Source organism: Gadus chalcogrammus, unplaced genomic scaffold, assembly GCF_026213295.1.
Source record: "Gadus chalcogrammus isolate NIFS_2021 unplaced genomic scaffold, NIFS_Gcha_1.0 GACHA149, whole genome shotgun sequence".
Lineage (NCBI taxonomy): Eukaryota > Metazoa > Chordata > Actinopteri > Gadiformes > Gadidae > Gadus > Gadus chalcogrammus.
In genome coordinates, this window is record NW_026613584.1 from 6,188 (window position 1) to 18,287 (window position 12,100).

General features: G+C 48.0%; 1 protein-coding gene across 1 annotated transcript; it reads left to right on the plus strand.

Annotated features, from left to right (window-relative positions):
• Nucleotides 1-642: 642 nt before the first annotated feature.
• On the plus strand, nucleotides 643-11,649 carry LOC130379012 (zinc finger MIZ domain-containing protein 1-like). The gene is made up of 3 exons (XM_056585590.1): nucleotides 643-776; nucleotides 7,802-7,915; nucleotides 10,894-11,649. Exons 1-3 carry the CDS (start codon nucleotides 708-710, stop codon nucleotides 11,239-11,241), a joined length of 531 nt encoding a protein of 176 aa, XP_056441565.1. The 5' UTR covers nucleotides 643-707; the 3' UTR covers nucleotides 11,242-11,649.
• The last annotated feature ends 451 nt before the right edge of the window (nucleotides 11,650-12,100 follow it).

The window sequence follows — 12,100 nt, forward strand, 5'->3', positions numbered from 1 at the left end:
GTGTGTGTGTGTGTGTGTGTGTGTGTGTGTGTGTGTGTGTGTGTGTGTGTGTGTGTGTGTGTGTGTGTGTGTGTGTGTGCATGGCGGTGGACCACCGGGATTCTTGTTAAGGATGGACCACCGGGGTCTTGTTAGGGGTGTCACGGGGGTCTGAGAGGAATGTCATCCTTTGAGCTTTTCGAGGTGTGCTTGTCACCTGCCAAATCAATATCTCCCCTGTTCTCCACTGCTCCTGTGAACGCACACGCGTGGCCGTGCACACACACAGACACACACACAGACACGCACACATGCTCATGTGGACAGAGACGCTCTCAAACACACCTGCAATCTCTCGTTGGCGATAGCAATGGCAGCTTGCTCGGCTCTGACACACTGTTTTTTTTCTCTCTCACTCTCACTCTCTCCCTCTCTCTCTCTCTCACTCTCTCACACACTCTCTCTCTCTCTCTCTCTCTCTCTCTCTCTCTCTCTCTCTCTCTCTCTCTCACTCTCTCACTCTCACACTCTCACACTCTCACACTCTCTCTCTCTCTCACTCTCTCACACACTCTCTCTCTCTCTCTCTCTCTCTCTCTCTCTCTCTCTCTCTCTCTCTCACTCTCTCACTCTCACACTCTCACACTCTCACACTCTCTCTCTCTCTCTCCCGCAGAAGGCTGCAGTTTGATGGCCGGCAGGTAGAAGGCCAAAGAGGGACAATCACCATGAACTCCATTCCGTCTATGGACAGACACATACAGCAGACCAACGACCGTCTGCTATGCATCAAACAGGTGAGTTCTCCCCCCCTCGTCCACCACTCTGATGGCTCTCCAGCTCCTTTCCCTGGGAGTTCCCTCGCCACTGGGTCCCAGTTGGCAGGCTGTTCCACTGAGTTCCTAATGGGGGTATTCGCTCTTTAAGACAAACAATCACACACGAAGATTCAGAGCTGAACATGACCCGGGGCACAAACACGTCAACGTGCATAAACACGCACACACACAAGCATACACCTGCTCGATCACATACACACACACACACACACACTCGTGCACGCACACGCATATACACAGCCCTGTGGTAGAGCGCAGTGCAGAGCGGTGTTCATACAAACTGTTTCCCTGGCAGGGTCTTTTATCAGGACTGTCGTTGAACTCAGGGTCAGAGAGAGAGCAAGAGAGACGGAGAGAGAGACATAGAAGGCTGTGAATCTGTTTGTGCGTGTGTGTGTGTCCCATCCCTCTCCCTTCCTCTCTCTCCCTTCCTCTCTCTCTCTCTCTCTCTCTCTCTCTTTCTCTCTCTCTCTCTCTCTCTCTCTCTTCTCTTTGTTCTCGTCGCACCAGCGTTTACCACAGGACGACTCCCTGGCAGAATTAAGCAGGCCTGCGCGCATAACCCCGGGCGATCGGGCTATCCCTTTGATCTTTCATTTTACTGACGCCCTGTGTTCTGTTTGTGTGTTCCTCTACACGCGGGATCTTTAGTGTGTGTCTGTGTGTGTGTGTGTGTGTGTGTGTGTGTGTGTGTGTGTGTGTGTCTGAGGTTCCTTCCTACCCTGTAAGGTTTTGGCTTTCAAAGAATTACAAAAATACAACATAGGGCCTTCTTCGTGCCCAGGACCCATGAGGTTGAGCTAGCATGTTAGCGCACAGAAGAGGGGCTCTAATTTGCGTTAACCCTCAGTGGGGGGTTCCTAGCCCCGCAAACGAGAGAGAGGGGAGAACATGAAGAGTGAGAGAGGTAGAGCGCAACAGAGAGAGAGGGAGAGAGAGTGGGAGACAAATGGAGGGTAGCCGTCGGTTCTAGAGGGCTGGCTTTGATGTGTGCGGGTAATGAGGTAGCGAAACCCATCCACTGCGAGACACACACACACCTTAGTCTACTGCTACACACACCTTAGTCTACTGCTGCACACACTTTAGTCTCTTTCCCTCCGCATTACTTCCGACACCCTCACCACCGCTCTCTCCCCGTTCCTCTCTCTGTCTTTATTTCATTCTCTCTCAACCATGGATCCGTATGCCTCCCTCGCTCGCTCCGCAAATTAAAGTTGGATATTGTCCATTCAGTCAACTTTTGAGTCCACGTCGTTGATTACATGAATCACATAAGCAAGGTAATTACATATCAAATGCAACGCTAAAAAGTTGCAAGCAAAAGTGCTGGGGTTAAGCACAACGGCGTTCCAAAACACCACACCACTGCGTGCGGCGCTTGCGCCGTCCCGGGCGTAAAAAGCAATCCTTTTGTCGGAGGAAAGGGAGGGTGGGGGAGGGGGTCAGATGTATTAACCTCTGCGAGGCCGGAATTTAAACAAACATCCCCAATGTTAGCATCCAGGATGCTAGCGCGTGGGTAAACATGCCAATTAGAGAGCGAGGATCCCGCCGGCTCGACGCGTACAAAACCACAGCCCAGCTCATCTAATAAACGCTTTAAGTGGCGGGTCATTTCCAAACCCTACCAGTGGGAGCCAGCAGTACTGCCCCACCCCCGAAGCCACCACCCCCGCTAATAGAAGCGTCTTTGTCGTTGCAGACAATCGGGAGGGCTTGGACGGCCTGTATAATAAATACCATTTATGTCCTGCCAATTAGACTTGCAGTGGGGCCATTCAAGCCCTCCTCCTCCTCTCCTCCTCCTCTTTCGCCTCCTCTTCGCCTCTCCCCGTGCACAAAGATGATCATCGAGGGAGATCAGAACAATTAACTTCCTATCTCTTCGCCCCCCTACAACCCCGCCCTCCGCCACCATTGTCCGACATCCAGACCATTAAAATAATTAAGGAAATATTGTCGACCAATCCAGCTGTTAGCTTTAATTGAAAGTCAGCTGAATTGTGCTTATTTATTCATTTATGTTGGGTTTTTGTCCCCGGCGTGCAGAAGAAGGCGATGTTAGATGGACCGCAGAGAGGGATTATAAATGACTCGTCTTGTTGGCGTTTTGTTTTTGGTTGTTTTGTTTTTTTTGGGGGGGGGGAATGATGTGACACGTCTCTGTGAATGAACCGGGCCCTTGTGTTTCGGGCGGGGGGGGAACTAATTGATTTGGTCGCTCAAATGAAGGGATAACTGGCGTCGGGGCCTGGCGACAAAGAGCAGGAAATTGGAATTGGTCGCCTCTGATTGGATCATGGGTTGAAAAGTTAAATCACAAATCATTACGAGGGGGGGGGGGCTTCAAATTGGCATGTTGTTCTGGGATTACATTAATGTTCATTTTCAAACATTTAGCCGAACATTTGAATTAGTCATTTCAAGGTAGTCGTTTCTTCATTAGCTCATAAGCGCTTCGTGTCTGTTTGAGTTCTGGCTGGGTTGCCGATGGTTCCATCCTGTGTGCTTTATTATCCCGTTGAGTCGTTTTCTGCTCCTTTTTAAATTAATGGTAATTTTATGAACGTTGATTAAAGTATAATTCTCTAAATGGTGATTCTACCTTATTTATCCAAAACTCAATTAAAGCCCAGTGTTATCTTACATTTATGAAAAAGAAATGCAGCGATTTCGTGCCTCACATTATTTAGAAAATGGCTCTTAATGTAACCTTTTCTTAAACCGAGGGAAACGGATACAGTATATATAAGCATATTCATAAGGACATGCATATATATATATACGTAAAAATGTATATATGTATATATATATATATATATATATATATATATAGATATGTATATATATATATAGATATGTATATATATATATATATATATATGTATATATATATATATATAGATATGTATATATATATATATATATATGTATATATATATATATATATATGTATATACATATATGTATATATATATATAGATATATATATATATATATAGATATAGATATATATATATAGATATATATGTATATATATATATATACAATTTCCTTTTTTATCTATACAGCAAATACCGCACTGGTTTATTTGTTTAACCTTCAAACACTATGAAAGGCTGAAGAAAGTGCCACAGAGAAAGTGTTTATCTGATCTGTTCGGCCCCCCAGCAGCATCCTCTCTCACTCCACCGCCACCCCTCCCCGACGCATAGCCCCCCCCCCCCCCCCCCCCCCCCTTGCTTCTTCAGCTTGTTTTCCCTGGGCTCCGCAGGAAGCACACCACAGTCAACCCTTTAAAGAGAGGGGGAGATGGGCTGCCCTGATACCTCTGCTATCTATTTCAGAAGCTGTATGTGTATATTTCCTTTATTCCACCCCTCCTCCTCCTCCCCCTCCCCCTTCTCTCGCTGTGTCCGCAGGAGAGAAAGGGTCGTTTTTTGCTGTCAGGACGTTCTCCATCTTGGTTTGAATTGCGGCGCGAGGCATCTTTTCTCGTGTTTTGAGGATTTTCGATTTTGTTTTGGCAGCAGCTGTGAACTGTCCTCGAGCGGCGGGGACTCTTCCTCTGACTGTAAGCTCCGATAACTCACCATGCCCAGGGAGAGCTCTGTCTGAGCAGTCCTGGCTGGGCCGGCCTTCACCCCCTTGTTTTCTCCCATTACACAGTCGTACCCTCCCCGCCCTCCCCCTTCTTCTGATGGTGTTCCACTGGGGGGGAGGAGAGAGAGAGAGAGAGAGAGAGAGAGAGCGAGAGAGAGAGAGAGAGAGAGAGAGAGAGAGAGAGAGAGAGAGAGAGAGAGAGAGAGAGAGAGAGAGAGAGAGAGAGAGAGAGAGGAGAGAGAGAGAGAGAGAGAGAGAGAGAGAGAGAGAGAGAGAGAGAGAGAGAGAGAGAGAGAGAGCGCTGGTCTTACGAAGGCCTGTGATCTTTGACAGGAAGACAACATTTTTGTCCCAACCAGTTGCTTCCAACATCTCGTATTGATCATGTGGTAGATGGCTTTAGCGGAGGGTTTTCCTTTTAGAAACCTTTCAGTTTCCCCCCGGGGTCTGGGCGGGGCCTACTGCGTAGATGTTGGATGACAGTTTGTCCCACCCGAAAGGGGAACGGCGGCGGTGGCGGGGAATGTCCCTTGGCCACCGGTTGGCGTTTGATTGGTGGGTTTTGGCCGCAGGAAAACGGGGGTAACATCTGTGGCAGGGCACTGCCAAGCGGCCCACGTGACTGGCACGCTGGTGGGACCAATTGTTCGCAGCGCAAAGAACAGTAATCACTTTAAGCTGGAGTGCTGTGTGTGTGTGTGTGTGTGTGTGTGTGTGTGTGTGTGTGTGTGTGTGTGTGTGTGTGTGTGTGTGTGTGTGTGTGTGTGTGTGTGTGTGTGTGTGTGTGTGTGTGTGTGTGTGTGTGTTTCTCCCCCCATCAAATTCTTTGCCCCCACCTCCTCCAAACACACACACACACACACACAGACAGACATGTGTGCATTTGTGTGCTTTTCTCTACCCCCCCTTTCTCAATTCTAGCCCCCACCCCCTCCAAACACAAACACACACAGACAGACACGTGTGTACTTGTGCCTGTGTCTCTCCCCCCCAGCCTCATTTCTAGCCCCCACCCCCTGCAACCACACACACACACACACACACACAAGCTGCAACAAAATACAAGCAGAACAGACACACTCACCCCCACACATGGGTGCACTGATTATGTGCGTTGCATGGCTCCCAGACTCATCTAAATTTAGCATCTGTGAATCTCGTGAGTCTTCCCTCTACTAGTCCTTAACCACCGGTCGCCTCAGTTCACCGCAACCTTACCCAATGTGTTCAGCCAAGACTCACACTGTTGTTCTCACATAGGTGTGCACGTGAGTGGGCGTGTGCATTGGGAGTGCCTGCATGCGATTCTGTATGTGTTCTGTGCTAGTGTGGGCGTGTATGTGTGTTCATATGTGTGTATGTGTCTGAGTGTGTGGAAATGACGTGCATGCCACTCTAGGACAAAGCGTAATATAAACAGGACTGGTTTAATCCGGCCTGTATCGAATGCCGGTTGTATAAATTGATATGAAAGCCACCTTATCAAATCCTGCCCTCTGCTGCCCCCTACAGAGTGTGTGAGGGAAAAGCCCGGAAAGATGATAACGGGGCCGATGCGACGCTGTGTAAATGCCAGTGACACCGGAGTCGGAACGTAAAAGAAAAAGCCCCAAAAATGAAGACGTGTTAACAAATGGAGGCGCTTTAAGCCTCTCTCTCTGTTTACCTTTTGATATGGAGGCGTGAGGGGGCATTCGGTCGCTGCGTGTGTTCCCTGGAAAGGGCTTGTGCATACCGTAATCGCCCGCCTAAAATGCAACCACCACACATATTGTCTCAGAGTAGAGGTGTCGGGAGGGGGGTCTTATTTCATTGTTTATCAGCGTACAGGAAATTAGGGATTTCAGAGCGAACAAATCCAAGGGTGTTAGGAGGAAATAATAATAAAAAAACGGTGCAAAACGTCTGCTCTGAGTAATGTCTGCTCTTCCTGTCCAAACCAGTCCATACCACACCGGCCCAGTTAGAGATCTCCATAGGATGTGAGAGCAGAGAGAGAGAGAGAGAGAGAGAGTCAGTGTGCTATCCTGTTCAGTCGGCGCGGTTGTGTCAGGTAGATAGATAGGGTGGGAGGTGTTGCTATGGTGAATAGCATAAAGGAAAGGGCAGGGGGTTGGGTGGAGGTCAAGGAGCCCGTTGTCAGATAAAGCCCCCCCCCCCGTCCCACCCTCGTCCCACCCAACCCAGCCCAGGGTCGAGTGGTGAAAAAAAGGCCAACGTTAGCTAACATGGCTATTAGCTCACATGGCTGTTAGCTCACATGGCTGTTAGCCCACGCCCGTGTTAGCTCACGCTGCTACGCGGCTGTGATTTATTGGACTCAATGGGAAGGCGGTACTATCGTGACCCGGAGCAGTACAGTGGAGCCGTGTGTGTGTGTGTGTGTGTGTGTGTGTGTGTGTGTGTGTGTGTGTGTGTGTGTGTGTGTGTGTGTGTGTGTGTGTGTGTGTGTGTGTGTGTGTGTGTGTGTGTGTGTGTGTGTGTGTGTGTGTGTGTGTGTGTGTGTGTGTGTGTGTGTGTGTGTGTGTGAGAGAGTAGGACATAGCCGGTGTCTAGCCGGTGTGTGTAATATATCCAGACGCTGCTTTAGGCCAGAAGGAACCCAACTGGCAAACACCACTGACCCTCGAACTGACCGAAGTGCTTGGGGGTCATGTATACAGCAGCATTTCGTTACTGCACAGATATAACGTAACAGATTATTAACGTAACAGTAACGGAGCCGTGTGTGTGTGTGTGTGTGTGTGTGTGTGTGTGTGTGTGTGTGTGTGTGTGTGTGTGTGTGTGTGTGTGTGTGTGTGTGTGTGTGTGTGTGTGTGTGTGTGTGTGTGTGTGTGTGTGTGTGAGAGAGTAGGACATAGCCGGTGTCTAGCCGGTGTGTGCAATATATCCAGACGCTGCTTTAGGCCAGAAGGAACCCAACTGGCAAACACCACTGACCCTCGAACTGACCGAAGTGCTTGGGGGTCATGTATACAGCAGCATTTCGTTACTGCACAGATATAACGTAACAGATTATTGCAGTGAGCACCTACTATATCATAGCAATACGCATACAATTTCACATATACTATGTTACTATGTCATCTTGCTTCAATTGTTTAATTCAGTCTTATTTGCTGTGTTTCTTATTGTATATTCTCTTAGACGAGACACAGTCAAAGGAGACGGCAATTTGGCACATCACTGCACATTGTACGAGCACTCATAAAAGCATGGTGTTTATGATGATAAACTTTGATGGGGTTTGATTAAACATACAGATGCCGCCTGTCAAAGCGTGAACGATGACTATTTAATCTTCAAAACTTCTCAGAGCCTGCCTTGTTGTCTTTTCGCCTTATTTCTTAATTAGAATGTTGTTTTTTTTACCGCAGCACTTACAAAATCCGGCAAATTTCCAAACGGCGGCGACGGAGCTGCTAGACTGGTGCGGAGACCCCCGCGCCTTCCAACGGCCCTTCGAGCAAAGCCTCATGGGATGCCTCACGGTAAGGGACCGCCGGTGTCACCCCCACAACCAAGCAACCAACACACACTCACTTAAACACACACACACACACACACACACACACACACACACACACACACACACACACACACACACACACACACACACACACACACACACACTCTCAGGGGTTCAAGGACAGAGAAGGACCAGTGAAACAACTGCTGCATTAGCTGTTTTTTATCTGTCACGCCCCCCTCCCTCCTCCCTCTCTCCCCCCTCTCTCCCTCCCTTTATCCACTGCTTCATTCCCTGAGGGATCCATAGAATAGTAATGTTCTGTACTAAGGTCAACGGGGGGAGGTAAAATCCCATTTCGACCAATAGGAACTATTGTGTCACCGATGAGCGGCTGTGTTTACAGTTCTCTTGGTTGTCGTGGAAGCGGGGCACTTAAAATAGGGTTGAATGCTAAATATCTATACAGACGCGTGTCTTCAAATCATAAAGGAAGCCATACGGGTGAGAGATGACACAAAGGTAAAGTGCTCCCTTCACATGTGACGGAGATTGTCGCCACTCAATGACTTACCGCGGTGATCAACGTCAAAAACGCTGGTGCATTTCAGACCCCACAGAGATGCTAATCTGGACCTCCGTTCACCGCACATAGCTCACAGAACACATGAGCCATTGGAACCTGTCGGGGACTCTTTGTACACACAAATTATATGATCATTCAATACCGCCCCTATCATCGGCCTTGTCAAATGTCAGCCTAGATAAGAGATTAGCCACTTACGCGCCAGTTCTTCCAGGGTAAACACAGAACCGCCGTACATCGAGGCCCTAACAAGCACCTCAATCAAACAGGACCTGGACGTGCTGCTGGGGAAGCTGTCACTCAAACTACCTTGGGCTACGCCGTGCTATTTCATTAATGTTTTAATATCGCCCCCGGTGGAGATGTGCGTTTTATATAGCTGCACTCTTGGGGGCCAATTTAAAGTACCCCCTCCCTGTATAGAACAAGCTGTGTAATGTCAGCCTGGGGAGAATGTTAAGGGAGACTACAGTACATGTATAGAGTACATTACACAGTATACTAACCCGATTACCCACAGTTCCCCTGCCACCGACGTGTCGGGTTATTGCTGTAATGCCGCGCAGCAGGCGTCCCTATCCACTGTTTGGCCGATTCGATTTGTGTCCTGCAGGGAAAATTTCAAGGCTTTTCAGAGCAGAGGGCACAGAAAAACCGGTCCTATTTGTTTCCAGGGTTTTATTTCCCCCCCATAACCGGTCGGTCCACCGTGTTAGCAGAGAACACATTGGGTCTGACAGCGCCTGGTAATATTGGCAGATTTAGCGGGAGTGGTAAACATGTAATATGTGTATTCGTCGCCACAAGCTGCCCCGGTTTGTCTTATTTCCACGCTCGACTGCCTCGTCTAATACGCTCAAACAGTTTAGTTCTGAGCCGGCGATTATCGGGACGGGGGTCGACTGGCCGTTTCTAATTCTTTCAGTAATCAAAGCATTGTAAGTAGTTGACATGGTGTCGCTAGATTGCAAAATGAGCACAAGAAATTAAATAAATAAGTAATCAAAGCCACACACATTCACTTACTTATCACAAACAATGTGGCGCGCTAAAGACACGCCGCATGCCCACAACTGATTAGATTAGGAACCCGGCGTACACAACGAGAAGACGAGGGCACGTGTTTGACTCGCGCTAGGAGATCCGCCACTAGCTCCGCCGACGGCGTGCAATTAAGTCGCCGAAATTAGAAGCGCCTCAGCGAGAAGCGCTTTGCGCTAGAATTACCATTTAGCGAAAACATACCTCTTAAGTTTAGATCCTAATTAGACAGCTCAACCTCATATATCATCCCCCTTAATGTCCGTTTTACTATAAATACCGGCCCCGTACATGCGGTCCTCTCCTCTTTTTTCGGGTGTTCTTACAGACTATACTTACAGAAGATAATCATACGGCGCGAGCTGCGTCGCGTTCAACCTTAGTACTTCTGGGGCCCTGAGTCCTGAGTCGGGAGGTTTTGACAGCACAGAAGACGGGAGATATACGATTTAGGAACGCACTGGAATGGGTTGGGGGGGGGGGGGGCCGAGGTGGTTGGGTCCATTTCTGTGGAGCCACGCTAGCTTCGCAGATCATAACATGTCCTGGAGGTCAAAGGGAAGGAGGACAGACCTCTTTGAGGAGATGATGGTGGTGGTAAATCAAAAGGCCACTCGCGCCACTTATGCCGGTGATATACAGGGGTCTCCTGTGGCGTCCCGGGGAGGGTGGGGGGGGGGGTTCTCTCTAATGGGGCAAATCTCAGTGGGCAACCTCCTTGCAGGGCCCCCAGGTTCCAGAAGGTTCTCTCGCCTTCCTGCCAGCCGTCTGCTCACAGAGACTGGATGGGACGAAGTCAACAGTGGTACCACAGCTTTGATGTGTGGAGGCCATATAAAATGTTGGCTATTTTCTTTTTATTTACGCCAGTGATCAAGTTAAAGGGGAACCATCACACTGGGCTATTTTCTAATATGTATTTTCCTGCTTCGTACGTGCATTGTGAACAAATCCGGGTCCGTTGGAACAACTCTTGTTGCCCTGAATAAGTTCGACCATTGACTTCATTTATCCAGGATTTTTCGATCTAAATGGCCCGATTAGGGTAAAATGGCGGCAGTGGTTCAACTTTTTCTCGAGAACCGAGTTGTTGCTAATCTGCATTTTTTGTCCCAACAGGCATATTAAACATTACCATCTTATATTGGAGAATAGCTGAGTGAGGCAGTTTTTGAGTGAAATTGTTTAAACTATTAACTGAGTTGGTTTCAAGCAAAGTCATCAAACAAAGGCAAAACTAAGCTAGCCCCAATTCAATCCATGAACCCAATGAAGTGTTATGCATGTGATTTATCGGAATAAGAAATATGCCCAATTGCACTGTGATTGTGGTGTTCTCCTACCGGCCGTGACTGAACTGTCTCTTTGTTTAGGTGGTGAGCCGCGTTGCTGCCCAGCAAGGCTACGACTTGGACCTGGGCTATCGACTTCTGGCCGTGTGCGCTGCCAACAGGGACAAGTTCACCCCCAAATCAGCAGGTAAGCCCACCGTTTTGTTTTGCTTCAATGTTAAAAAAAGAAGTAGATTTTCCTACGTTCTCACCGGAGAAATCGTGTCTAATTGGATAATGGTCGTTTTTAGTCTCGTTTTTATCTCTATGGAGGATTTGAACCGGAGATTAACTGTGCACAAGTTTGAAGGAAATCCAAAGTGCAGGGGCTACCCGGTTATTCGACTGGGCAGCTCTCCTCTGGCTCCGAGTACTCTTTGTTTTCAATAACTGTTCCGCTTAATATTTGTCCTTGTTTGACGGCAAAAAAAAAAAAGATTATCTTCTGTTGTTGTTGTTTAACAGCCGGTCTCTTGTGTGTCTGTGTGAACAATCAAACCTTTTGTGTTTTATGTTGTGGTTGAGCTTTTTCCATCGAGAACATGGTTGACATTGAGCAATACAAAAGCAACTCTTGACCTGATCAACGCAAATGGTTATTGGACTACAAAACAGGAAAGAATGTAATGTTGCAGGCAATAACTTCCCGGTTTCCTTTGCCTTTATGCAGTGGGATTGACAGGGCATAGTGATGGTCTGCTATCATTGTTATCAAACGTGGCCCAGGCAGCGTGTCAGGGCATGGTGCAAATGAAGATGTATCGGGTGTCGGCAGCACGGCAGATAGCTAACGTAACAGCGAACATATTTCCGCAGTCCCAGAGCAATCTTTGATTTGTGGTTTCCACCTGTCTTGGGTTACGGGAGGGAAATGTGTTGCGCAATTCCACACACACACACACACACACACACACACACACACACACACACACACACACACACACACACACACACACACACACACACACACACTGTTTAGATTTTGTTGGTGTGTGTGCTGCTCTGATTGATGTCGTTCAGTGGTTTTATTCTCTCTGATGGTATATAAGACTTTAAATCTGATGACATCACTCTTCGCTCTTGCTCTATTCTGTCTCCCTCTCTCTCTTTTATATGTGCTCTGCCTCTCTCTCTTTAGCTTTTCCGTCTTTCTCTTTCTTGCTCTCTCGCTCTCACATAACTCATTTTCATTTCTCACTCACTCACAACTAGTATTAGCCAACCGCTACCCTAATGTGTTTCATTTCAT

Excerpts from the sequence above, each read along its gene's own strand:
- LOC130379012 (XM_056585590.1), top strand. The coding sequence starts at position 708 with ATGAACTCCATTCCGTCTATGGACAGACACATACAGCAGACCAACGAC. Across the intron at positions 777-7,801 it reads GTCTGCTATGCATCAAACAG|CACTTACAAAATCCGGCAAA; the intron begins GTGAGTTCTCCC and ends TTTTTACCGCAG. Across the intron at positions 7,916-10,893 it reads GCCTCATGGGATGCCTCACG|GTGGTGAGCCGCGTTGCTGC; the intron begins GTAAGGGACCGC and ends CTCTTTGTTTAG.